The sequence below is a fragment of the Athene noctua genome, chromosome 3, assembly GCF_965140245.1.
Source record: "Athene noctua chromosome 3, bAthNoc1.hap1.1, whole genome shotgun sequence".
NCBI classification, from domain to species: domain Eukaryota; kingdom Metazoa; phylum Chordata; class Aves; order Strigiformes; family Strigidae; genus Athene; species Athene noctua.
The window spans coordinates 50,972,257-50,998,643 of NC_134039.1; the positions used below are offsets into that span (position 1 = coordinate 50,972,257).

The following is a 26,387-nucleotide window of genomic DNA, read 5'->3' on the forward strand; positions in this document are numbered from 1 at the left end:
TATATGCAGTACCATAATATATCACGCCATTTGCAATTGCAGGAAACATGCATCCATTTTATCTTACTTTTAGAAGTAAAATGTAACGAAAACATCATACATAACGTTAACATGCAGAGTAAATTCTGTGGATGCAACTTGAAGAATTGCATTTATCAAGTACCATTGCATGTTCTGTTCCTGCAGTGTAAGAATGCAAACTAAATAAGCTAGTTTGAATTTTCATTAATTTCCTTCTATGTTACTCATGTTTCCTCACCTGTTTTTCTCCTTTTTCTTTTTTCCCCCAAAAGTCAAAAGGTTTTCTTTTAAATTACATTTTTAAAAAAACATATATGAGCAAAATACTTTGCAGATTGTGTTCATTATAATATAAACAACCTTCTAAAAAACAAGCATTCATCCTCTGTTTGAGGCCTTTATTTCTCACACTGGAATACTTATGTATTTATATAAAGATTGATCTTACCTCTGAAACAACTTCATGGGACATGAGCCTCTGTATGGCTGCTAGACACAGCTGAGTGATCTTTGGTTCCTTTGTTCCACAACCCATTAGAAAAGGCTGAACTACCTCTGAGCTGTTCTCTTTCAACGCTTTCAAAAAGAGATATTGAAGCAGTCAATGTTTAATACTTTGATGAATACGATGCAAAATTTGTTAATTATACCTGTTAGCAAAAAGAAATCTCCAGACTTGGAAATTTGGGATTTACTCTTGCACCAAAGAGAAAAGCCAAGTGAAGACAGGCACTGGGCTGCCACAACTCATTTCCACAATTACCCTGGCTGAGGCTCAAAATCCAAGCACCTTCTGCCTTACACACTAAAGTGACTTTCTCTTTCCAAATCCAAAACACCCACTTAAGAGTCCATTTGGTTAGTAAGAAGCTGTAAGGTTCTCCCCACCCCAGCACTTTCTCTGGCCTTGCAGCGGTGACCAGCCTTGAGCTGGTAGCCTTTTCCTGCTCTGCTTCACCTCAGCACCAAATTCAAAAGCAATACAACGTCTGGCACAGAGACACATACCAAAGCACATGGCACAGGGGAACAGCAAAGTGCTACCAACAAAACAGAATGAGAAAGAGACAGGACTGGTTGTATCCTGGGTATGTACACTGGCTAGGAGTTTTTCAGCCAGTGTTTTAGTGACAAAGGGCAGCTTCTTAAAATGAAGCTTTGTCAGGAGAAAACACAAGTTTCATTATCTTTTTTTTTTTTTTTTTTAAGGAGAAGGAACTTCACAATGAATACCACATTCCACACTGACATTTTTTTTAAAAGTTTTTCCTCATAAAAGTAATTCTAGAGATTGGATATAAACTTCATAGAATTAAAAAAAGAAAATATTTCTGAAAGATGAAAGGAAAGCATGACTGACTGATGAGTGCTCTTCTGTTTGCAGCCATGCTTGTTGATTCATGCAAACTTTTAAGATTTCAGCTGTTCATCACAATTTCAGATACAAAAAATTTCCTCACAGTTGAAAGCTTAATATATATTCTTACACTGTCACACACTGTGTTTTAGTCTGTGTAAAACAAGGAACGTGTTCATGATAGTTTCACACACATCTTTAGAGCACAGATTTTACCACAAACAAAAGCTACATTCTCACATAAAAATGAAAACATGACCTATTTTGTTTTTTCTACTGAGCAATTTGAAGTTTGGCTCACGAAAATGAGTGATTAACTATCACTACAACTGATTTGGAAAAAAAAAAGAAACACCAAGATAAAAACCACAAAAATATATTTTAGTGATATTTTTCAACTGAAGCACTAACACAACCAGAAGTTGCTATGAAAAGAATAGGCTAGTGTAAATTATAAATGTCAACTTTCTATAAGGTAATATTATTAACATATGTACAGTCGGTAGTTTCATCAAACTCTTCAGAGCCAGTATGGGCTCTGCATGCAGTTGACAGGCTGCCTTTGCACCAAATGCCTAATCAAAAACAATTAAAATGTCAACATAAATGTGAATGAATACATAGGTTTACTGCCTGTTTAACAATCTGCTTTGATTTCAGATAACAGATTTTTTAACTGTCAAACAAATAAATCTGCTTTTTAAAATGTACAGTATAATCCATATCCACCAATACCATTCTCTTATGAAACACTCCATGATTTTCAAATTGAAAACAAAAAATTGGCTACATAGTTGGTAACAAGCTTCCATTTTTGATAAAGACACACAATTTAAGCATCTGTCAGTGTCTAAATGTGAGCTAGATATCTAAGCTGCCTTTGTAACCTATGAACACCTACAACACATGACCAATAGAGCCTGAAGAGCTCACTCTAACATGGACACCAATGCTTCTTCAGTCATATAAGTTTCTGAATCACCACTAAATTCTAACTATCAAGCAGAAAGAAGAAAGCAAAATTTTTAAAAAGATATCACAAAACATATATCTTAAGACTCATTATAAAGTTCTGAATGGCAAAAATAGCGTAAGAGTTAATAAATAACAAAAGAAAATAATTTAAATATTTTACTATAATAACTAATTTCCTATATTCCATTAAAAACAATAGGATTTTTATTTTATGAAGGTGAAAAATTAATGTTTCATAGATCTGGTTTGGTACCAATCATTATATTAGCTTCAGTCTTAAAATACACAAAAATTTTCTTATACCCAGGTCTGCTTCCATTTTGCTATCAAAATTACGTTAGAATATATTAAAGAAGTCTATCATAATGAAACACATCAAGAAAGAAGTTTTGGGAAAGTAAAACTTACTCCTTCATTCTATCAATGAGACTGTAATTCTAATTTTTTTAAAAGAACTTCTAAAACTAAAGTATGAACTGCACATCTCAGAGCCACATAGAACTAAGTTCTCACATTAATCTCCTGCGATATAAAGCACACGATGACTGCTCTTTTGGAATTACTCAAAACCTCATAAATAAATTATAAAGCATGTACAGACTGCCAAGAAATGAAGACTTTGAAACTGCTCAACTTTTCCAATAGAAAGAAAGAAATTAGATCAACAACCTCTCAGTTTTGGCAAGTTAAACACATCTCACCAGACATAATAAAGTTTTTTAAGATTTTAAGATTGCATCTATTTTCCTAAAAATTATAAACCTATATAGTGTAATGCTTCAAGAAAGCATCAGGTCAGCTTATTCAAAACAATGTGATACAGTTCCTCTCATCTATTTTAGTGAAATGACAGTTTACATCAAAATATGAAGAAAAATAATTTCCCGATCAAAATATTTATTTGGATTACTAGAATGTCTAGTAGATGTTCCTAAATCATCTAGTAGTCAAAAGGTATCTGCTTCACAAGATTTCACAATTATTTTTATTACTACTAAAGTATATACATACTGTCCTCCTCAAAAAAAAAAGTTAACTAGAAGATAGGAGACAACAGGTATCTTGACATTAACTTATCTACAAGATTAGGTTACAACTGATACCTCAAAATATACAAGAGTCTATAAAGAATTGGGACCATTTAATGTTTAAACTGTGGAATGTTAGAATAACGTTCAGGCAAAGTATATGTTCCCCTCTGTTCTGCACTTTCTTACCGGGGAAAAAACTTATTACCCTATTAGCAAAGATTAACTAATCAAAATAACTTTTAGGACCAGCTGGTTTTCCAGATCTCATACAAACAAATCTGTACAGAATGAATGAAATAAATACTAACTACACTCTAGTTTAAACCTTCCAAAGCAAAAGTACCTACAAGATTTGACCAAGTACCAGAAAGCATTCCCTCAAAATGACAGAAATAAAGACGGCAGTCTTTACTTAATCCATGCTCAAAATCAGTGATCTTTCACATCTCTTCACTTTGAAATTAAGATTAAAAACCAAAGAATACTTCAGGATTACAAACTAACTTTCTAAAATATAAAGTTCTTTACACAGTAATACACCAAAAAATGTTGACAGCTTCCCAAATGGCTAACTAGAATTTTCTCTTGTTCATTTGTTTATTTTGACATAGCTGACATTACCTGGCATAGTTTTCCCACTTATGTCAGCATTCATGACAGCAGTAAAAACAAAGAAAATAAACAAATAAAAAAAGAGGCATTAAAGTGAAATATTAAGGGGTGGGACTGCTACTTAAATTCTAGAAAGTGCCTCCTTACCAATATCTGATTTACATACCTCAAAACAAAAAATAGTTTTACATCTATTTCATTTGGACTTTTCAAAGAATTTATCATTTTAAGGATTCTGACTACAGCTTGGGTAGACACTCAAGTATTAATATAGGAACATTCAAATCTGGCCAGAGGCTTTACCAGTAATTGGCAAGAAGCCATCAATTTACCTGCTATTTAATAAAGCTGAAGAAAGCCTGAGATACTGTTTTAAGCATTTACAAAGCTGCAACTCACAAGATATTGCCTGTCCCTCAAGGCAGTGATACATCTTAAATTGAATGACCTTGTCTTAGATTAAGATAGACTTTTGCCTGCCAGGCACAAGTCTCCAAAGGCTAGACTCATACTAAACACACAGATGAGGATCACACTGCAGAACTGCACACAGAGCACTCAACAGCTGTGGTGAATGTAGACAGTAAATAAAACATTGGAGTCTAAATATTTCATGCTATTTTGCTAAGTGGATGATTACTTTTGTAGAGCCACAACTGAAAAGGGAACCTTCCTCAGCATCAGTATAGCACTAACATGCAGAAGTAGTACTAAATTCTCATGCTACTGGATTTTTTGCTAGGAGCCTGAAAGTAAAGCATCACTGATAATGGCACACACTAAAAGACATGTAGGATTATTACACAAAACCAAGACACCTTTTTAATATTTTGATCTGTAACCCAAGTTTATTTTTTCCATTGCATTGCAAATAATTACCTGCCAAAATATCAGTGTTCCGTGCAGCTATTGTTTTCACTTTTATTATTCCTGATTCAGCAGCCTGGAAGTGAAGAAAATAAGTAGTTTAGATGCTATTTCATACAACAATGTCTGGAAAGAAATAAGAATACTGAAGATAAATAAAAAATGTAGTCTCAGGGCAAAAATGTTTTTCTAGTATTTTCATAAGCAGAGATAATGCAAAAGTGAAATCGTTGTAGCTTCTGGAATTCTTTTCCATAATTCCACAGGAAGGGGTTTATTCTGTGGTTCAGAATTTTTATGACTCAGAACTCTGACTGTATTACTTTCCAGTCCTACAAAGAAAAATCACTAGTAAACAAAAAAAACCCTGTTACAGTCTGTGTACAGTTTCAAACTGTGAAACAACTACCATGATGTATATAATCTGTCACATTCATCAGGTTGAAATGCTGGAGAACTGGTAACTTTCACTAACAACAAGGATCAGAATGAAAGCCAATTTCCCGTGGATTTTGTATCCTGAACGCCCTACACGAATTATCCCAGGGCAGTACCGTAAGGAAGGCTTCCTAACAACGCTCTCCATTCTTCCTGACACGACATACAATCCACATCAACAGCTCCTCCCCTTTCCCCGTAAGTCTGACCTGACAAACAGCATCCTCCTCTCCCTCACGCACCCCTTCAACGGGACCCAGGGCTGCAGACGTGCGGGTGGAGGGATGCGTGTGCAGGGATGCGTGTGCACAGACTGGTTGGATGACAACTAGTGCTGCAGAGCTGAGCAGCCCACCGAGGAGATCACATATTGCTGCAGGTGAACAGCAGTTCCCTCTTCGATTGTCTGTAAGTGCTTCCCATCATAGAATGCTAAAGTCTTGTTCTCTAATGAAATCAAGCCAAACTGAAAATATAACACTGAGGCTTTGCAATTCAAAATTATGATTTCCGACAAGTTTTGTATATAAAACACAAAAATACATTGCAAATGGCACCTTCCAATTTTCAGTTCCATTAATAAGCTATAAACCTCTGAAAACAATTAAAGAAATCATGTTCAATACGCTGTGCACCAAAATAAACGCAACAGGTTTTCCCAAACAATAGAAGCAAACTGCTGAAAAACACAGTTCTGACAAATTTGAAAGTACATTTCCCCTTTTATTTCAGCTTTGTACTTCTGTGTACTTCCCATAATCAATGTTTCCATTTTTTCTCTGATACTGCTATTTAAGGAAGGGTGCCATCACTATATAGAACAGATTAGAGATGTAGACAAGCTGTGGTAGCAAAAATGTGAAAGCGACAGTACATGAAGTTCTACTGAGTAGTAATATTCCAATATTCCCCATTCATCAGAACACTATTCCAACAAGATTTCCCAGAAAGTCAGGTTAAGATGACAGTACAAGTTCATAATCAAATATTTTAAGAGTTGAGAATAGCTAAATTGGAAATACAGAATTTAAATTATCTTTTTTTTTTTTTTTTTTAATTTCCCCAAACAACACAGAAATATTAAACACTACCTTAAGACCATTTAAGAGATTTGTGAAATTCTGGATAATTATTTAAGCTTTGCTGAACACAGTGTTTCTACTTTAAAAATACAGACAGAATAATATCCAGAACGCCTCAACTTACAGCATGCTTAAATGAGCACAAAGCAACATGCAAATATACCTTTCACACAATTAAAACCAGTAAAAAAGAGACTACACACAGGTACCACGCTATTCTGTATACATCAGTATAAAAGTGGATTTCGACTGCATCAGTTTAACTTGGCAAATTAGAAGAGATATTGATAGATTTTACGTTTATAAATTAGATCGATTGCTGCAGTACTCTCCGAGACACTACCCCATTAGAAAAAGGATTTTAGAATAACACTAATCAAGGAGATGGCCAGCATCATACTGTTTACGTATGGGTACAAATATGATCATTTACTTTCACACAAACATAAGGCACCAAGTCTTTAAAGCAGTCAGCACCACTAAAAGTAACATTATCAGTTTCCCTTAGTACTGCAGTTAATAGTAGTTTAACGAGCAAGTCAGTTAATGTCTTAATTTTAAAAAGAAACAAATACACGTAATTCCTGTAACATAACAAAGCTCAAATGTACCTGAAACCTTCAGTTAATTAGATTTCTTATTCTGCTGCTTTAGTAATTGTGAAATGAACTGAAGTAAAATGGCTCAAACACACACTTGGCATTACTGAGTTTTGCTTCATATTTCTGCTAAAGCAACTACAGCACTCAGTTTGGGGACAGAAGTATCAATGAAGAACTGAAATTGGCTCTCAGTGATAGTGTATATTCAAGCCAATCTCTTCTGGTACTTTGATTTGTTTTTAATCAAACACTCCATAATCTCACAGCAAAATTCAACAGGACCCTCCAGGCTCAAGCACTTGCCCCATCATCTTTGTGCTTTCTTGAACTTAGTAAGTATTTGCTGATTATGTGGAAATCATCCTTCACAGAAAGCAAAGTAAGGCAAACACAGAATTTAAGTAGAAAAAAAAATTAGTATCAAGACATATAGTGCAGTTTCATGTAGACTAAAAGAAGCCTGTGCATATCTACCTCCTGGCCTCAAAGTTCCTCTCCCAAGGTACAGTCTGACAACACCATTCACAGCTTGCGGAGAACCTCACCCTAAAGCCACCTTATAGACAGAGGCTCTCTGCACAAGAGAGACCGGGATGTTGAAATTCACACAGATTTTCAAACCCAGTTTTAAGAGTTTCTCAGATTCAAACCTCTTTCCCACCTCACTGATTTCTCAGTTGTCAGTTGAAACAGGGAAGAATTTCAGTCTTCCTGACATTAGATGTTCTGTGGGCATCTTCCAAATTCTGGGAAATTTTAATCCTTGTGCAGGGGCAAAACCATCAACCAGGTAACACACACAGGTATAATAATATCTACTCAGGCACTAAGCAAGCTAATACTTAATCTATTCTCAAGTAGAATCAACATTTTCCGACATCCAGGTAACACTCAAGAGCTAAATTTCTCCACATTATACTCTGTGTGAAGCATATCCTGCTGGAAACGCTGCTAGGGCACATGGAAATAAGGAGGTGATTGGTGACAGCCAACAGGGCTTCACTAGGGGAAAATTGTGCCTGATTAATTTGGTGGCCTTCTATGATGGGTCACAGTGTTGGTGGATAAGGGAAGAGCAAATGACATCATCTACCTGGACTTGTGCAAACCATCTGACACTGTCCCAAGTAGCATCCTGGTCTCTAAATTGGAGAGACACGGGTTGAATGGATGGACCACTCCGTGGATAAGGAACTGGCTGCGTGGTTGCACTTAAGGAGTTGCGGTCAACAGCTCAAGGTCCAAGTGGAGAGCAGGGACAAGTGGTGGTCCTCAGGTGCCAGTACTGGGACCAGCACTGTTTAACATCTTTGGTGGCAACACAGACAGTGGGATTGAGTGCACTCTCAGCAAGGTTGCCAACGACACCAAGCTGAGCGGTGCTGGAGGGACACCACGCTGGAGGGAAGGGATGCCATCCACAGGGACCTTAACAGGCACGACAGTGGGCCTGTGCAAACCTCATGAAGTTCAACAAGGCCAAGTGCAAGGGCCTGCACATGGGTTGGTGCAATCCCAAGCACAAATACAGCCTGAGAGCAGCCCTGTGGAGAAGGACTTGGGGGTATTACTGGATGGAAAAATGAATATGAGCCAGCAATGTGTGTTCACAGCCCAGAAAGCCAACTGTACCCTGGGCTGCATTGAGAGAAGTGTGGCCAGCAGGTCAAGGGAGGTGATTCTCCCACTCTACTTTGCTCCTGTGAGACCCCACCTGCAGTGCTATGTACAGCACTGGGGCCTTCAACATAGAAGGACAGGGACCTGCTGGAGCAGGTCCAGAGGAGGCCACAAAGATGATCGGGGGATGGAGCACCTCCCTTATGAGGACAGGCTGAGAGAGTTGGGGTTGTTCAGCCCAGAGAAGAAAAAAAGCTCCAGGGACACCTTATAGCAGCTTTCCAGTACTGAAATGGGCCTACAGGAAAGATGGGGAAGGACAGTTTATCATGTAGGGAATGTAGGGATAGGATGAGGGGTAACAGTTTTAAACTGAAGGAGGGTAGATTCAGATTAGATATAAGGAAGAAAATCTTTCCTGTGAGATTGGTGAGACACTGGCACAGGTTGCCCAAAGAAGTTGTGGATGCCCCTTCCCTGAAGTGTTCAAGGCCAGGTTGGATGGGGCTTTGAGCAACCTGATCTAGTGGTTGCTGTCCCTGCCGATGGTAGGGGAGTTGGAACCAAATGATCTTTAATATCCCTTCTAACCCAAATCATTCTATGATTCTGTGATATTTAAAGACCTAGAACTCATAAATAGCATATGGGCATATTAGGATAACTGAGATATGCAGTTCTAGTAGCTACTGTTCAGGATGAATTAAAGGCTAGTCACCCTTATCAGTTGCAGAGTGCCAAGTGCAGGTGAAAGGCATGGCCTCCTCATATCTGTCTTCCAGGGACACTGTGGAAGTTCTCAAACCCAACTGCAGTGGACAGTCTGCGTTACCGAAAGATATCACTATAGCTAACTCCATGATCATGTTACTTGGCAGCCAAAGAATGGCTACAAGGAATAATAGTATGGTGCATGCTTGAATAAAAAGTCATAATTATTTAGCAGTTTACTACTCACAGGCAAAGACAAAATGGACCTCTACTGCAATGCATATGGACAGGCAAACAAGGTACCAGAGGGGTCAGCTGGGATGTGATCTGACAGCACATCAGTTGCTCCACAGTAAACCCCAAGGATTTGCCCTTACTCTAGGGTAAATATGAAAAAGCTACCCTTTTTTCCTTGAAAAATAACAACATAGTTAACAACTTTTCATAAGGGAAAGATGACACAAAATTCTAATCTCAAATACCTCTTACCAGTGACCCTTTTCAGAAAGTAAAAAGAATACTCACTGTCTCTGCTATATCAGCAATTTTTAAAAATTTTTAAAAAAGGGTTTTTAAGAAGGTTTTTAAAGGGATCAACTTGCTGATCTTCAAAGAAACTGCTATCTCACAATTAGGACCAGAAGTCTTTTAAATGAAAAATTACACATACAGATATTTAAAGTAGCAACCAGGCATGTGCTAATTTCTACTAAGGATTGATCTAACATTAAATATATTTTTGTACGAACTTCTAAATGTGATAGTATTGTTACCAAAAGTTAATAAAGAATTTCCACTGCTAGTGCTTTGAATTACCATTTGTGTTTTTATTGTATGTTCAGAGCAGATTACTATCTCCAGAGATACTAAAATTGCTGTAAGGTTTGCAGCTCTTACTACACAAGCTTTTGAATTCTCTCTCCTAAAAAGAAAAGCATTCAGGAATGCTTTCAGGAATGATGGTCTGCGCTGGTATTTACATTACACTGTTTGCCAACCTTTTACTAAGATTGGATGAGAGTAGAGAGTAATATATGTCATCTATGGTCACTTCCACATCTATTACGTGAAATAGAAAGAGCAGGTTTTTTCTATTCATCATTATCTGCCTTTCCAAATTGAACACTAACCCTATATCCAATACTTTAGCTAAGAGATCCTCCTGTCTAAAGTACAGTTTCACTTCATTGTTATTCTGGCTTGCTTTGCAAAAGCACATTCTGGACCATTACTGTGCTGCTAAACTATTATTTGGAAAAAGGACACAATCAGAAAAAGCTCCACACTAAATCAACCTCATGAAAGCACTCGAGTATACCACATTTGCGTGAAAAAGCACTGTACTTGCCTTCTGTATATTTATCTTCCTCCCCAAGAGTACAATCCCTACTCAGATCCTTCTCTTTCACATATGCTCAGTCTACCTGAGATTTCAACTGGTGAAATGCCAGTTCTGATCATACAGCATTGTGCACTCACAGGGATTTATTATACGGAATAATTTAATGTATTTGCATTAGATCTTGCTCACATTCTACTAGCTGGGAATGGAGCACCTCCCCCTATAAAGGCAGATACAGGCAGTGAATACACAAACTGAATACTTAAGTCAACTGGACGCATAGAATCCCAAGGAACAATAAAATTAAAAGGACATCCTCTATCAGGGTCACAGTGACTGGGGAAGGTTACTGATGACTGGGGAAAGGTGTGCACTACACATACTCTCAAGGGAGGGCAGGGAAGAGCTTTCAGGACACTACAGACGAGTCAGCTTCAGGTCACTCACTGGGACAAATCCTCCTGGAAGCTATTTCTAGGCACATGAAGGACAAGAAGATGGTTAGGAACAGCCAACATGAATGTAGCATGAACCAAGAGCCAGCAGTGAGCCCTTGTAGCAAAGGTGGCCAACTGCATGCTGGGCTGTATTAGCAAGAACATAGGCAGCCAGTCAAGATAAGGGAGTCCTTCCCTCTCTTTGTCTCTTGTGGGACTTCTGGAGTAGTAAGTCCAGTTTTAGACTCATTGCAAGAAAGCCATTGACATGTTGAGGCAAGTCCAATGGAGGTCTACCAAGACAGTTGGAGGATGGAGAATAGATAAGGAGATACTGTAATAGCTGCACTTTTTCAACCCAAGGAAGACAAGACTAAGGGCAGGGTCTGTTAATGTCCACAGCTTCCTAAAGGCAGGCTGCAGCAAACATGAAGCAGTTTGTGATTGCTGTTCAGATGTGTGCTCCATCCTGGATACATGTACAAGCAGAGAAAGAAAGCAGGGAACACTGAAAGCAATAATGCTCCTTTCAAATCACCATAGTCTGCAATTCCTGAACAAGCTTCTCACTGTATTTTTTCTTCTACAGAATCTTAGTAATCATGGCAAAATAGTACTAATTTTCCTATAAATTGAAAACCGTATTTTGGTAAACCACTTTCACTATCACAAAACTTTCAATACAAAAAACAGCCACAGTTTTCCAATTTCTTAAGTTTAGAATGAGATTTGTGTGAATTGTTGAACAGCCTGATTAACGTTCTTTTTTAAAATGAAGAAATTAATATATTGGCTGGTTTTGCTTGCATTACCTTTATTTAGCATATAAAGACAAGAAATTGCAAACAGACCATCAGTCTCTGTTCATATACAAAGTAGTTTCCTCAGCTGTTAACACTTTACCTGAGACAGAAGCAAAATTGCTCTGGTGTATTCTACATCATGATTTCCTGTGCCCAATGAAGGAAATAAATAGTGTACATTTCTGATCCCAACAACAGGCACACCACCAGCTGAAGATACCAAACTAATTCCTGCTAGACTTGACTCTACTCAAGGATGGTGACATTCTCTATTACCAGAGCTCCGATGCTTTGAGAAAAAATAAAAGCATTAACTGATTCTATTACACACTTTCTCCACCAATTCAAGATTTATGATATTGGAGAGTTTGTTTTGTGGTTTGTTTTAAAAAAAAACCAACACACAACCTTGTTCATTTCCAGCTTTAGTGCAAGTGTATTAGTTGCCCCCATATTAAAAGTGCTCTTTCACTTGACAGGAGTGACTACTCTTCTGCCCCATTAATCTGAAATTGTCAGTTTGCAGTATCAGCAGCCAATTCAGAATCCTGAAGGTTAACCATCAGTAATGCCAGAAGAGGTGCCAGTGTTTCCTAAATTGCTTCAGATCTGTTGCCTCTGGAGGTACCTCACTTGAGGTGAATGTGGAGGTAAAGATAATGAACTATAAATACTTCATATCAAGAGTTTTCATTCAACAATCAAAATATTACACCTCAGCTAGAAAAACTATCACATATAAACCAACTTGACTTGATACAGAAGAAACACAGCCAATTAGCAACAGATTTTTAAGTTATACTTCTCCCTTCCACAGTGATAGAATCAGGATGTAGTCCGTATTTTGTATTATTGTATATATAAAGTATATATATAACACAGTGTATAACTTTAATATTATATATACATAGCCTATGGATGTCTTGAGAGTGCCCATGTCTACCATTAATGGATACTTGAGTGATCCATCAAGTATAACACAAACGGTTATGTATCACTGAAATAAAGCACTTGAATTTTCATGACATACTTCTGTCACAAAAATGATCACGCTACATTTTAAAAAACCCAAACCACCTTGTTTCAGAGCTTCAGAAGATTTACACTTGAAGTTCAAACTAATTTCGCCTTCAGCATGTCGATCAGAACAGATGGGACCAGGGAACTCCTGAGGTTTTGCCACAAATACTATATTGAGTCACCCAGTCAGAGAGAGCAATGCCTGTTTGCCAGGCACTTGGTAAAAAGAAACAACAGTCGACAGTTTGGGCACTATTTGAGAACTGGAATCACCAAGAATTTCCAGCTTCTGCTACATGTTTCCTGTATAATCTTCAGGAAGCCATAAGAGGCAGATGGGGATTTAATCACAGATTAAGATTCACAAATTTAAATATTTAGACTCCTATTACAGTGGAGATTTAGTCTCTACTGAATTCTCCTCAATTCTTAAAGTCTCTCCTTAAACTAATTCAGCTGACCCGCTAAGAGGGGCTCAATACAGAGGTCTAAATTTAGGCCTCTGTATCCAAGGCAACTACATGCAGACAGCAGAAGACCCATGCTCTTCCAGACCAACTGCTGGAAGCCAAGAAAGAAACATCAATGTATCTCAAGTGGCAAATACACCTAATGTGTAGGTGACGGAGTGAATCAATCCCCTGGCTACAAGATCCTCTGAATTGCTATTTGGCTCTACTGACAGTATTTCCATTACAAACTGAGCCTGCACACTCAATGAAGGAAGTTTAGACACCCAAAATCAGGCACCTTAATCCTGCACTGAAGCCTAACATTAAAAGTATACAGATAGACTGTGTACTTTTATATATAGGTACACACAGATACATAGATACATATAAAGATACATAAAATTTTAGTCATTGTTTCATTCATTAAATTGCAAGGATGGAGAAATGGGGTCAATGCGCATTATGTGAATCATTTTTCAACACGATATTCCTTATCAAAGACTAAAATAATGACTTAAAATTTAGTATTTACAATAAATCTTGATGCTTAGAACACGTTTGAATAATGACAATCCCCTAGAAACATAAACAGTACACTTTTAAAAACATAATTTTGAGAAAAATACTACTGTACACAGATCAATAATAAGAAATACTATAAAATTAATGGATTCTAAACATGAAGGTAGCAGACACAACAATTGCTAAAGATCAGGAATTATAAAAGGAACTGTAGGAAATACTAGGAAATACTGTTTCAAGTTACCAGTTCAGATACAGGCTAGTAACTAAAGAATGCTACAGAATAACCTCCAGTCAAATCCTTGAGTGCAAACTGCCTAACTATGACAATATGCATTTTACAGAGCATTGTTTCTCTATTTCAGAAGAGCCTTTAAAATATTAGTTAAGTGAATGTTGCAGAGGCTCTCAAATTAAACAGACAATAATTAAAATAACAGGTTTTTTATACAATTGACTGGAACTCCAGAAATTATTCATAAATGGCAGATCCAAATGTCTGTGCAAGGAAAAAACCTTATTACTACACAAAATTCAATAAACTCCTAGGATTTAATGACAACCCAAAATGCCTGATCACTCCCTTAAAGAGTGAATGCTTTCAACCACGAGGAATTTCCTTGGGTGATATCCAGACCCAAGAGGAGAGTTCCTGACTACATCGTGCTGCGCTGGGGGACTTGCTCAAAATGGCTCCCCCAGGGGACTTCATTTATCCCACTCTGAGTGGAATCTGATCTGTGGTCAATAACAACCCTTAGTGGCTGAGAGCCACAATTACTGTAAAACCCTAAGAACAAGGTGAGAAAAAGAAATCAACAGCCATCATATCTCAGCAGACAGAAAGCACCATCTTCATCAGGGTGGGTGCACCTGCCACAATAAATACCAATTAAAGCAAACATCCTTCTGAACTAATGCTGTGAAGATCTGAAAACTAACCAACCTGGAAAGTTCAGTCTAGGTTTGGTTCCCTGTACACTATAGTGTCAGAATCCCTTTTATTCAAAAAATAAAGCACAGAACACAAAAACTTGGTTACTCCTCCAGAAAACGGTCTACATGCAAAGGTTTGTTCTTTGCTACGTTCCATTTGATTTATCTTTTTACCACTAGAGTAGCATGAATGCAGAGCTCTCAAACCATTTAATACCAGTAATACATCAAGTGATTCAAATGCCCAAATCACACGGCATTTCACCATGTTGTTTTTTTCCTTAGCCTTCTGCGATCTGTGCACTGCACTACATTCAACAGATTTTCTGAAATACTGTTTCTGTCATAGAACAAAACAGCTAATATTCACATTTTTTAACTGTTACTTCCGGTTGCATTAGGAATCCTAATGATCACTTCACGTTATAAACCCAATTAACTGATCTGTATCTTTTTACCATATGTTTAAATTTTGCAACACATCTTCATATTTAGTTTCATACAGCTACTCAATGACATCAGAGAGGTCACCTAATTAGGACAAGCTTCCCAACTAATTTTTTAGCATTAGCCCTAAGATGCGTTCAGGATCAGCATATCATTCCGAAATTAGAATGATTTAACCCAGGGGATGAAACTGTCATGTATATCACTCAGTGCAGAGAGGAGCAGACTCCATATGAAGAAATGTATGAATAAAACCTTTATCCACAGAACACAACAGATAGCCCCTCAGAGAGGACAAATCCTATCTCTTGGCTCAGCTAGTCCACATCACTTCCACTGTAATTAAATAATTTAAAGTTTACTTTATTCAGAAGTCACTCGAATATGGGTTCTTTCACTTTTACCCAAAGAATTTTGTAAGGCTACTTGCCTGTAATTACAGTTACTTATAAAAGAAGGAAAATAAGATTGCAAAACTGGATTCTATTATTTTTCCTAGACACAGCAAATTAATTTACAATACAGTTTCAAAAATATGTCTGTATGCCAAAGGCATACACAACTCAAGAAACAAACAGAAGCAATGCTGCTGTTTCAAAGGTCTGAAAAAGAAGTACAGAGAGGCTATCAAAAGCTATCTTTCAGGAGTCTCAAGAGAGCACTTCAACTGACCAAAGTATTCAAAACTAAAACTGTGCTGCTTTCCAGGTTGTGGGAAGTTGAACACTCTTTCTTTCCCAGTCCTACTATTTCAAATAACTGCACCCTGTCCCATGGTGGGTCTAAGCCAGGCCAAGCTGATCCTGCCACGGGAGGCATCCCTACCCACTCCAACCCCTCCTGCACTCTCCCTTCCCCTCTTCTACCAGCACAAGTATGCCTGTAACTGTGCATGGAGCTGGACAAGCGTTAATTTTTTAATGTGTTTCTTTAAGCTCACTTTGCTTTTACTGCTATTTAAAAGTCAAGAAAAATCCTGAGTCAATGTAGAGACTACAAGCCTACTAGAAAGCTGAGAGTGTTGGACTGGATGAGTGTGAAAAACAAGGAGTTACATACAACTGAAATTCAGGCCAAGAACAACATTTTGGGAATATTATTTTCCCTTTTAACACCATTATTTCTGTTAATTATAAATATTTTCCCCTTGTATTTCTAAGGTTTCTTACACAGTGAAATTATCTAACCAAATTAGATGCAATTTACAGAACAATATTTTCATTTTGTAACAAGAAACAGAAGGTTTAGCACACTAAACTATTTTCAGTTTTGTGATAAGACAAAATTTTTACTCCAGTTCACTAAAGGGAGCACCACCAGCTTCCCACACACCCAGCACAGGCTGTCAAACTCCAGTCACCAGCAGGTTAAAATAGTTTATAAAGCTCTATGCATGCAATGCAGTTCAGAGTTAGAAGCATTACAGCGCTTTCTAGTTAAGAGTATTCAAAACAACAGAATAATGATCAAGTGGTATTGTTTTCTAGGAGAAATGCCATATTACTTAAGACAACATGAGTATAACTGATGCCTGTACCAAAGTCTGGTTTATCCTATGTAATTTCAAGCTCCAAAAGATACTGTTTAATTTACACTTGCACTGAGAGTTTCTAACACATCCATGGTTGGTGCCTATTTTGCTAACAGGAAAACAGAAATATATTGTGAAAACACAAATACGTTTTTCAGAAATGTCATTACTTGTATGTCAGTCAATATAAATAGTTTTGGCATATCACAGCCATAATCACCAAATTACTCCTTGGGCACAGTATATAGTTTTCATGCTTAGTATACTTCTGTAGTCAGTGCTGATCCGAGGAAGTATCAAACAGGAAAATCACCTAGCAACAAACAGATGTAGGTCTGAAGTCTGGTAGTAACTGGTATTCCCCACACTCTTAAGAAAAATAAGTCTATCATGTTAGTTAATCCCCAAATGTTACCAGCAACACAATTTCAAACCCACAGATTTTTTCTACAGCTTCCATTCTCAATGTATTAAGCAACAGCACCTAGGAAAATCCTACTCAGAGCACTTTGTCACAAAGATGAGGTGTAGATTGCTTTGGGGCCAACAATACATTCTGTTATTTCTTACTTAAAGGCTCTAAGGGGGAGAAAGTTTGCCACACATTTGTGTCATAAATTTAACACTGGGAGAATTTCAGTGTTTCTTAACAGATTATCGAAGAGTCTGCAAAAACCTCAGAATCCACTGTTGTAAGTGACTGGACTTAAAAACTACACGATCTACACATAAATGTGACCTACTAAGAAAACATCACAGACTCAAAAGTAATAGAAAAATATGAGATCAAAGTGCTTAAAACAGTGAAGAGTTCAAGTTCCATTTCCAATAAGGGTTTAAAACCCTAATTCCAGCTCCTAACTGAGGAGGTCTAAATCCCAGAGTCTGTGGGATCCCACAGCTGGCTGCCCTCTTTTCTGCTGCATCTGTTCCTCCCGCAAAAAAAAATTATCCTGTAAAGCTTTTCAGCAGTGTCATCTACCTGGCTGTTCAAAGAACCATTTAATATTGTTTTGGTCTCTCTGTACCTAATAGATATGGCATTACTTTGTAATAACATATGCACCTGAATGATCTTTAGAAAGTGAAAACTAACCCCCTACTTAATTAAAAAAACCCTAGGCTCTATACTGATCATACCACTTCCTAACTTCTTACAGTACTGATTAAAACAGGATACCCTCAAATCAATCACTTGAGCAACAAGTAGAATTGAAAACTGCACTACTACTTTTATCAGCAGCAAACATCAGCTAAATTAATTTTGCAGAATTTTAACAGTATTAATGTAAGAAAATAGACAAATCATTTTAGAGAAATAGCTGACAATAACGAATAGCTGTGAGCAAAATTTTAGATTACATCAGAAATTGGAAAGATCATTAGAAGCAGTTTACCTTCATAAAATACCTATCAAATCTATCAACTACAATACAGTTCATAACTACTAATTTTGGACTAGGATTTTTTCAATAGCTTTATCACAGTACAATAAGTTTATTAAGTGACATGGAAGTATACAAGCCAGCTGCAAGATAAACTCATAAATTACAATGTAAGTGGTAGTGACGAGGATAGTCTAGTTATACTGCAAGTAAAACAGTGAGATTGTAAGTAGTAGGAATCTAGCCAAATCTAATCATGACCAGACCAAATGCATGCAATTAAAATACCTGTTTAGCAGTTGAGATTTGACAAAAAAGGACACCCGCCTCCTTTAAAACTAGAACAAAAAAAAAAAAAAAAGGCTTCCAAAAGTGAGGAAGTAAAATCATTTCCTGTGACTGTATCATACATCCTACTGCAGGACTGCTCTCTTTGAGCCCACAACTCATAGCAGAGTCTCACCTCTTTATAAACACCTTCCAGTATTATTCCATAAACCTACCCGAACGCCAGACAACGGTGAAAAACTCTGTTAAGTGTTTTTAATGAAGCTATGCAAATTTCTGTCAAGATTTAAAATGGAAAAACACAAAAGTCGTACTTATACAAGAATATGATAAATATGATGAAGAAGTCTCAAGAACTGCACATGCAGTACTTATTCTAGCCTTGAGCATGGCAAATATAACGAAGTATTACTAAAAATACTAACAATTACATTGCCCATCTCCTTTGTAGATCTTGAAGAAAATAAACATTAACTCTGTGGGGAAACTGTTTCGGAGACCAAACAACGTAGTCACGCAGTAATAGACAGGAGAAAGTGGAAGCAGCACCCCAGCCTCCCTCCAAAACACACACGCAGATTGCTGTTCAACTGATCACAACTTTCTCTTGTTTTTCTGTGACCACACACAATTTCTCAAACACACTGGCATTCCTCTGCAACATACAACCGTATATAACGTACTCTGCTACAGCGTGTTGCTTCATGCCTTTCAAAACAAGCACAATCATTAGTTTCAGTTCATCTGTTGAAGAGTATAACACTTCATACAACATTAAATATGCTATCGCTTAATTGGAAGTCAAGTCACATTACACATGCAATTCCTTTCTTCCAAACTGACAGTCTTTAACATATTTTCCCAGGTACCTTTCTGGTTCTGTAGCTTAACCTGAGTTAACATATTAGTATTTTTCCTTCCACTATTGCACAGAGAAAATATAAGACAGCAAATGGCAAACTACTGAGGGGACAAAAGTTAAACTGACTGTGTAAACACGCTAGAGAAACACACGGTTAAAAAGTATACTTTAAATTAGAGGGAAAAATTCTGACTGCCCTTCAATTACAGCAATCCTACTCATCAAGATTACTTAAGTCTCAAACTGCACACAGAGTAAACTGACGTTGGAAAAATAGAACGCACAATCCTACTGGCAGGATATTATTAATGGAATTTTTGAAAAGGGAGAGAAAAGTAACCTAAACTTCTGTGTCTCCCAAGCTTCCTCGGCTGTAACCATACCACTGGAAAGCCACAGAACCCCAAAATCAGGGGGTACGCTAGCGATCGCCAGCGATCCACGCAGATAACACCGGCAGACACGGACGTACAGCAGTGAGAGACAGCATACGCCGACTCGGGAGCCACGCTTCAGAAAGCCTGTGCCTTCGGTACGCGGGCAAAACACGGACCCGAAAGGAGCTTTGCGAGGCCCTGCGCCCCCAGGAGCGCCCCCCCCTCCGGCAGCCGCGGGGCCGGCCGTGCTCCCGGGGGCCGAGCACGGCCCTCCCCGGCAGGGCGGCCCCTGCCCGGCCACCGCCAGACGCTACCCCTGCGCTGCCCCGCAGGCGCCCGCCGGTGCGCCCAGACCCGCCGGACCGAGCCCGCCTCGGGCGAGTTTCGCGAGAAGACACCGCGACAGCCAAAGCCAAACTTTGCCTCTTCCCCCGGGAGGACGCTGAGGGTGAAGCGGGGCTGCCCTCATTTTGCCCCTGTCAACAGACGACCCGTCGCCCCAGCCCCGCTCCCTGAGGTGAACTAGCCCAGCCCACGTCCCCTGCCTCGATAACGCATTAAAAACAACCACCCACGGACAAAAGCGACAGGCAAAAGCCACGTCGCGGTGCGGACGGCGCTCGGCAACCCGCGGCCATGGAGGACGGACCTCACCGGGAGCGGCCCCGGGCGGGGGGCAGGGGCACGCCGGCAGCCCCCGCTCCGGTCGGGCCGCGCGGCGAGGGAGGCCCCCGCGGAGCGGCGCCCAGCGCGGCCCGGCTCAGCCCAGCCCACCCCTCACCTCCTTGACGGGGGGGAATTTTTTCCGGCACTCCAGGCTGAGGCCCCGCAGGTCCCCCTGCATGTTTTCCAGCAGCTTCTTCACAGCTTCAGGGCTGCTGGTCCCGGACATGGCGCCGCCGGGCCGGGCGCTGTTCCGAGCGGGCAGGGGCAGCGCCTCTCGCTCCGCGGCCCCGGCCGACACGTCTGCGCCCCACACCGGAACCCGTCAGCCGCGGCCCCGGCCCCTTCCCGTCCCCTGCGCCGCCGCCGCCGCGGCCCCCCCGCTCCCACAATCCCGGGCGCCGCCAGCGCCGCGCGTCAGGGCCGCTTCCGCACACACGGCCGGGGGCGGGCGGAGCGGCGGGAGGCGGCCCCCGGCCCCCGCCTCGCGGGCCCGAGCCGAGCTGTTCCCCCCTCGCCGCTGTGTCCCAGGAACCGCGCCGGCCCGGCGGGAAGGGGGCGGGAGGCGGCGCTGGGGCCCGGGCCGAGGGGGGCCGGCGAGCGGCCGGCTGGGAGGGGACAAACTGCGGCGTCGGCGAGGAGCCGCTGCGGAGGGGTGGGGGTGGTACGGGTGAGGAAGATCCTTGGCCTCGCCGCAGGGCACCGGCAGGCCGTGTTCAGCGACCACCACCCCCGCCGAGCGGCTGGAGGAGTCGTCATCCCCCGCGGCGAGTCCGGCTCTCGGAGGGAAGTCGGCGCCGAATGCGGTCTAAAAAAACCAAAAAGCGAGGCAGGCTGTTACGGTTTCCTTATGAATTGTGAAGTTCTTCGCTTCCTGCTGCAGGAGGGGAGGTCCGTGCCCTCGCGACCCGTGTGCGTACCCGGCCTTCCATGGTTTTCTCCAGGCGAAGCCAGGGTGCATCCTTCTGTGAGAAGATAAACACAGGCAGGGCAAAAACAAGGGGATGGGGGCAGTCGGGTCCCCGGTACCTTCCTTGTCACCAGCAGTGGCCCTCCGAAATCCAAAAGTTTTCCAGCCAGCTGGTTTTAACCGATTTCAAAAGCAGGCACCCGAGCAACTAGCAGGAGCTCTTCAACCAGTATCTGTTGCTCGTAGCAAAGCTCCCGGTGTCACTTCAGCCACAGCAAAGGCTTCCCTCCAGCCTGAGCGCTGCCTGGGAGCTCCCTGCTGGAGGACACCATTCCTGGTCGAACAGTTAACATTTCACAAAGGTTTTGGTCTCTACAATAATTATTTTTCCATGTTCTGGTTGCTGTAAATCCTCTACTGCGGTGGCTGCCCACCTGTAATGCAAGATGCTTCTGTTGCCCTTATAAACCGAGGGAGTTGGAAAACGTTCTTGAGTTTCTACAGTCTAGGTTTTAAACTTCGGGCTCTTAATTAAAAAAAAAAAAAAATTAAGAATCAGACGGAAAATAAAATTTTACTGCTTCACTATTTAAAATATTTTTATTCTAAATAATGTCTTCAGACTTTCGTGGAAGTCTTCAGTCTTATTCAGAGAATGTGCTAAAATTTCTTTTTACCTTTTTTTGGTGTGTCTTGTAATGAAAAAGGGAAAAGTACGTCTCAAAAAATTGAGCATCCCTACTTGTATGTTGGGATTAATTTCCTGATACTTTGGAAATCATACAGTAAATAGGCTCCCACTGGCACGGCATTGTACACCGCACCTGTAGACATAAGTCTAGGTGTGCTCTATGAGGCAAGAAGTGCAGGATTGCTCTCTATTATTTTAAGTTCTTTATTTTTACATAATTTTCAAGTTACTGTTAGCTTGACACAACGGGATAAATGGATGTGAGATTTTAAAACTGCGTGTTTGTTAAAACTGCACAACTGAATTAGGCAAACTTCCTTCAGACGAGGTGCTAGAATTTCACCGCTGTGTTCAGTAAATTCAAACCCATGATTCTGTAGCATTGTTATACTTTCAAAATGCGCTGGTCTGTGTTTTCTCAAAAGCTTTGATTTTTATATGCTTACTTAAAAACAACCCAAAAAAGAAGATAATTGTCTTCAGTGGGACTATTTACATGCTTAACCAGTAAGCATTTTCCTAAGGATTTTTCTGTCTAAATGCTTCCATTTTGGTCTTCAATCCTGGTAGCAATTCACAGATCAGTCCAAATACCTTCATAAGAAACATGGATGATTTGCTGGGAGAATGAGTCAATTAATTATTGGCTATTCATAGATATTTCTTAGGTAACCTTTAATGGTTTACTTCCTTTTTGCTGTTTGGACTTTTCCACCTATTTACTGTACAGGGTGAGCTCTAGCATATTTGTACTCACTGAACCTACTTGTCTGCCTAAACTAAAATGATTGAAATTCCTTGTGAAGGTTAGTAAACTGTTCTGTAGCACTGCACTTCTTACGAAAAGGGAGAAAATATTCTGGGCAGAACTTGTCTGAATGGGACATTTTTGGTTAAAGCATCCCAATGTCATTATCATCCCTGTAATCAAAATGAGGAAGATGAGGAAAACTGTCATATGGCCATATTTTCCTGGTAACAATGGTGGGACAAGAAGAGCTGAAATTAATCACACTTAAAGCAAATAAATTAGTATGTATTAGATCGTACGTGCATACTAATTTCCTGCAAATCTTACTGTTTTGTTTAACCAGAAAAGACTAAACATTCAGTTTGGACAGGGAGCCACTCTTATATTGCGAATGCCTGATAAGTTAACTTATATGAACGATAGATGGTGTCTTTAATGAGAGCCATAGCAGTAAATTTGTCCACCCTTCCTCACAGAGTAATTCCAACTTCTGAAGTAAAAGTAATGAGGGAATAGGTGATTACTGCATTTGAGTAAAATTGACAACTTGTTTCGGTATGTTTTTATTGACAAGGATTGTGTAAAAAATTGTCAAAATATTTAAGAACAGTAGTGATAAATATTTTGGAATATAAACTATTATACCTCTTAGGAAGAAATATTTTACATATTGTTTTTGTTGTAATTTATATTGTTTGTGTAAAATGATGGTTTCTTAAGAAAGAGCGGGTTATTTCGTGCTGTTAATTGTTTTTATCATATGAGCTTGTATTTGTTGATTATCTGTCCTTTCTTGTTCCAGGTGTGTAGTGGCATAGAACTGGGAGCACGCTACAGGCTTTCCATATTTCTAACAACTTGATAGCATCCCTGACACCTCTCTTAAGTGTAACATATATATTTTTTTTAAAGCTCTTTCTGGCTGATGTTCCACCCTTTTCACGAATCTTGATTTTCTCTGTGCTCTGTTTTGTAGATCAGGAAAAAAAGGACCATATACTACTCCTCTCATAAGCAAAAAATATTAATATTATTTCTTATAATAGTTTTCCTATTACATTGTAGAATCGTAGACTTATTAGTCTGCTGCAATGCATGAAAAAAAATTCTACTGCAGCTCTTTAGTTGTCTGTTATGATGCCCGGTGTTTAACTTTCTGTCACCCACTGTCCTCTCTGCAGATTAACAGCACACTTCTTTATGTCAGACAGAATTGAACATACAGTTTTAATAGTACCCAACTCACAGTACTGGAGTGCAAAATTAATTTAGAGTACTGTAACTGTGTTCTGGGGAATTTAATCTGCTTCTAAACCTGAGATTATTATGATTTTTTTAGTATCACAAAATTTCTGTTTATACATTGTGACACTTTTTGGACCAAGCAGAGCACTTGTGAATTTGGTGAGACCTGCTGTAATTCAGGATTTTAGGAAATTCGATATAGAATTACTTTAATAAGCAACATGTCTATTAATGAAAAGGGGTTTTTTAGGTTAAGTGCAGTCTCCAAGTCCTCTGAAGGCCATTCTGTGTTTGATACTTAAATCTCAGTGACTTAGTTTAAAACTTGTTCTATTTGCTTACTTCACTTTTTATCATTTACATTTATCATACATGTCTTTTCAGCTACCAGCTTTGACAGTCTACTCAGCATTGCCAGCCAAATAGCAAGATTGCTTATGGGTTTGGAAAGGAATCCTACAAGTGGTTGCAGAATTGAAAACTCTTTCAGATCTGCTGAATACAAGAATTGGGAACTATGCATGTGCCTGAATCTCAGGCGTATCTCTTAAACGCAAGATAATCTTTCTCACTGTTTTGATGTATGCCTTTTGTAAATGCAGAAGATTTATTAGCTAAGCTAAACCAGAGCAGTTAAACTATTTAAACTAGCCAGGATCCTTTTAAGTGACACTGATTTGATTGTGAATGTCACTTATTGTAGTTGCATTTCATTGCAATAGATACTATTGCATGGATTCCTAACCCTTAGTAGAAGTTCTCGCCTGTCTTTTGGTATGTTTTAAATGCCTCAATTTCAGTTCAAGTAACTTTTGAGTCAGAAAGTGGAGCAGCATATGTGGACATCTCTGAGGGCATGTTTTTGACTGGCAAGCTGAAATGCTACTTAGCTGTTAAGCTAACTTTGTATTGCACTGCAATTATTATATTGTTATTTGTTTTGTTATTAAACTGTTATTTTGCAATGGGCAGTGGGTGATTGAAATCACTCCCTGTAGCTTTATGACCCTAATTAGCGACAAAAATGCTCATGAGACCTATTGTGATTCATTAAATTACTTCTTGGAACCAGTGTTCATGTTCATTCCAAATGATGCACATCAGTCCTTTTGATTTGATTAAACATTGGATAGCGCTCGGCTGTGTTAATTTCAGGTGTTTACTCCTAGTTATAGTCTACCCTGGCAGATGTATGAAGATGCAGACTATGATTATGAGAACTGGGTTCTGTTGCTGCATTACACAGAGGCAAAACTATCAGATTTCACTGTGGCAATTAAAGAATCATGGCTTTTCCTCTGAGTTTGCTTTACTAACACTCCTGTATACTTTTGTAACTGATATGAATCTATATGTAGTAACAGTACTAAGTAAACTTCAGGATATGAAATACCATGAACTGTGTGGTCAAGTAAAGGTGCTTGCAGACATCTGTGGTGGTTTTTTGTACTGCAGAGTAAAAGTCATGATGGAGAAAATTTTGTCTCATAGTAGATTGAACATAGATACTGATAACGAAAGGCAAAGTTAAATTTTAAATTAAAAGAGAATGAGAGATGGATTACTACCAAATACTTCCTGTAATAAATAAAAAAGTCCTTTATAAAAATTATACCTTGTACTGGTCTGTGTAAGCACAAAGAAGCCCTATACACATACTTTACTATGTCTAAAAGCTTCATAAGCTCCTTCTTAAATTACAGACACAAGAAATGAGGCAAGAGAATATTTCTGTTATAGCCACTAATGGGTTAAAAGCAGAAGTAATAACCTTCCCTCTAGTACCTGGGGTTTTTTTTATGGAATATAAGGAAAGCCCCTGTTCCTTCAGGATGCGGCTGTATCAGGAAGTTATATCTGCCAGGAGATTAAAAAATACTTTGTTTTCCAGTGTGAACTCCTCCTGTGTCCCTTTCCACATAGGTGAGCATATATTTACATTGAATACACATTTTGTTTGTATATTTGCAGTTAATACACATTTTATTTTGTTCACTCAACTAAAAAAGCAATCCCAGCTGCTGTCTGTCAGTGAATAATCCTCTTTGTCATTAGCGAACTATCAGTAATTATGTCACATTATCTCTAAGGTCACTGACAAAATGTTAAGTAGCAATGCCCAAAATGCCAGATGTGTGACTTGTATTAGATACTCAGCAAGGATTCCCTACTGAGTTACAGTACGATCGCTTCAGGGCCCACACACAAATCTCCTAACCAGAGGCTTAGATGATTCCGTGGCTCTTGCATAACCAGTCAGCAAAGCTGGTTTTCCAATTTTTCCTGATTGAATCTTGTCCAAACAGATTCTGAAAGCAGTGGTTTGGGTTTTTTGTGTTGTCTTTTCATTGCCCTAAGTGAATCAGCTGAACCCGTTAACATCTTTTCTGAGAAAGAACTGCTCTCCAA

At 39.3% G+C, this 26,387-nt stretch overlaps 1 protein-coding gene across 4 annotated transcripts in view; it reads right to left on the reverse strand.

Moving 5' to 3' along the window:
- MON2 (MON2 homolog, regulator of endosome-to-Golgi trafficking) overlaps window positions 1-20,700 on the reverse strand; it is an 83,682-nt gene extending 62,982 nt beyond the window's left edge. For 3 of the 4 annotated variants that reach the window (XM_074902973.1, XM_074902972.1, XM_074902971.1), the window contains exons 1-3: window positions 20,500-20,700; window positions 4,876-4,939; window positions 470-597 (exon numbers count right to left, since the gene is read on the reverse strand). In XM_074902973.1, the coding sequence (XP_074759074.1) occupies window positions 470-597; window positions 4,876-4,939; window positions 20,500-20,610 (303 nt within the window). In that variant the 5' untranslated portion in view covers window positions 20,611-20,700. Of the gene's footprint in view, window positions 1-469; window positions 598-4,005; window positions 4,023-4,875; window positions 4,940-20,499 lie in introns of those variants that run through there. The other variant, XM_074902974.1, reaches the window with a different exon arrangement.
- Window positions 20,701-26,387: the final 5,687 nt, after the last annotated feature.